Here is a 1,338-nt window from a genome sequence, read left to right on the forward strand (position 1 = left end):
CCTTAGCCACTTGAGCCACAGGCGCTGAGCCAGAAGGATTACTTTTATCTGAATGGAGCTTATGGTCTGAGGTCTCTTTAAATGGAGTCAGGAAGGCTTCCTTGGGGAGTCGGAACTTGGAGATAACAGGTATTGATCCAGCAGACAAAGGAGATACCTTCCTATATAGTCTTTCAGTTAAATAAAGAAGGACTGGAGAATATATTTTTATGTTTATAACATTAACAAGCTTTCTTAAAATTCAGCTTTTAGAATATGAGTCCTTGGACCCTGATATTTCTGGTTATTCCGTTAATGAATAGAGCTTCAAATTGCCTGACTCCTAGATCTCTCAAGGTCTTTTTTTTTTTTTATTTTTATTTTTATTTTTTTTTTAAGGTCTTTTTTTAAACTCCCCTTGTTTCCTACTCATTCAAAGTCCAGGAAAATTGTTTAGCACTGCCTTTTGGAATTCAGTCTTTTCGCTACTCTTCTTTATCTACACTGACAGCCTATGTGTTTTTAACCAAAAGTAATTTTCTTTTTGCTCCAAATTAACATTTGTTTTCAAAGAGTAGCTGGGGTCTACAGAATGTATTCATCAGATATATGATAACTCTATTTTAAGAATAAATTAAAAAATAGAGGATATTACTCTTAAATTTCAAAGAGAAATACTTGGGGGACATTTAGCTAAAATAGCTAGGAACCGTTTTCTCTCTTCTTTGCATCTTCTACTATCTGTTTTTCGCTTGACTCAGTTAACTTTCTTAAAAGTTATTGGTGAAGATGACACTTAAAATATCTGTAATAGGAAATATTCTTGATGAAATATCTTGAAAATTTTCTATTTCATGTCTAAAAGGATGAAGAAGAATTTTCAGTTCTCGCCAGCTGCTTAGGACTTCTGCCAACGTTTCACCAAACAGAACATCCATTCATCAGTGCCTCTTGTCTGGATTGGCCAGTTCCAGCATTTGATATTATAACTCAGTGGTGTTGTGAGATAAAGTCATTTACTGAAAGACATTCAGAACAAGGAAAGGTATGTAAAGAGCGTAGTACTCACTTACCACAATGGCCATATGCTAATAGGGAAGGGAATAATGAAGAATTTTTATTACATGTCCTCTGTTCTTGGAAGCATTTATTAAACTGTTTAAGTTGAAAAGGTTGTTTACTTACGTAAATTTCACTTACAAGTATAAAAGCAAAAATACTTCAGTTAACAAAGATAAGGTATTAGTTGTTACTTTTAGTTTGTTTTGGGTCAGTTTTTTTTTACTATTTTAAGTAATCATTACACTAGACTTGGAAGATACTAAGGAATTTTAAAGTAGATATGGAATTGGGGTAGGG

General features: G+C 33.3%; 1 protein-coding gene across 1 annotated transcript in view; it reads left to right on the forward strand.

Moving 5' to 3' along the window:
• UBR3 (ubiquitin protein ligase E3 component n-recognin 3 (putative)) overlaps positions 1 to 1,338 on the forward strand; it is a 223,553-nt gene that overhangs the window by 215,475 nt on the left and 6,740 nt on the right. Inside the window, exon 33 of the mRNA XM_023507551.1 lies at positions 845 to 1,024. Coding sequence (XP_023363319.1) covers positions 845 to 1,024 — 180 coding nt within the window. The remainder of the gene's footprint in view (positions 1 to 844; positions 1,025 to 1,338) is intronic.

The sequence above is a fragment of the Otolemur garnettii genome, unplaced genomic scaffold (assembly GCF_000181295.1).
Source record: "Otolemur garnettii isolate 467f Iridium unplaced genomic scaffold, OtoGar3 scaffold00187, whole genome shotgun sequence".
In the NCBI taxonomy this organism is placed as follows: Eukaryota; Metazoa; Chordata; class Mammalia; order Primates; family Galagidae; genus Otolemur; species Otolemur garnettii.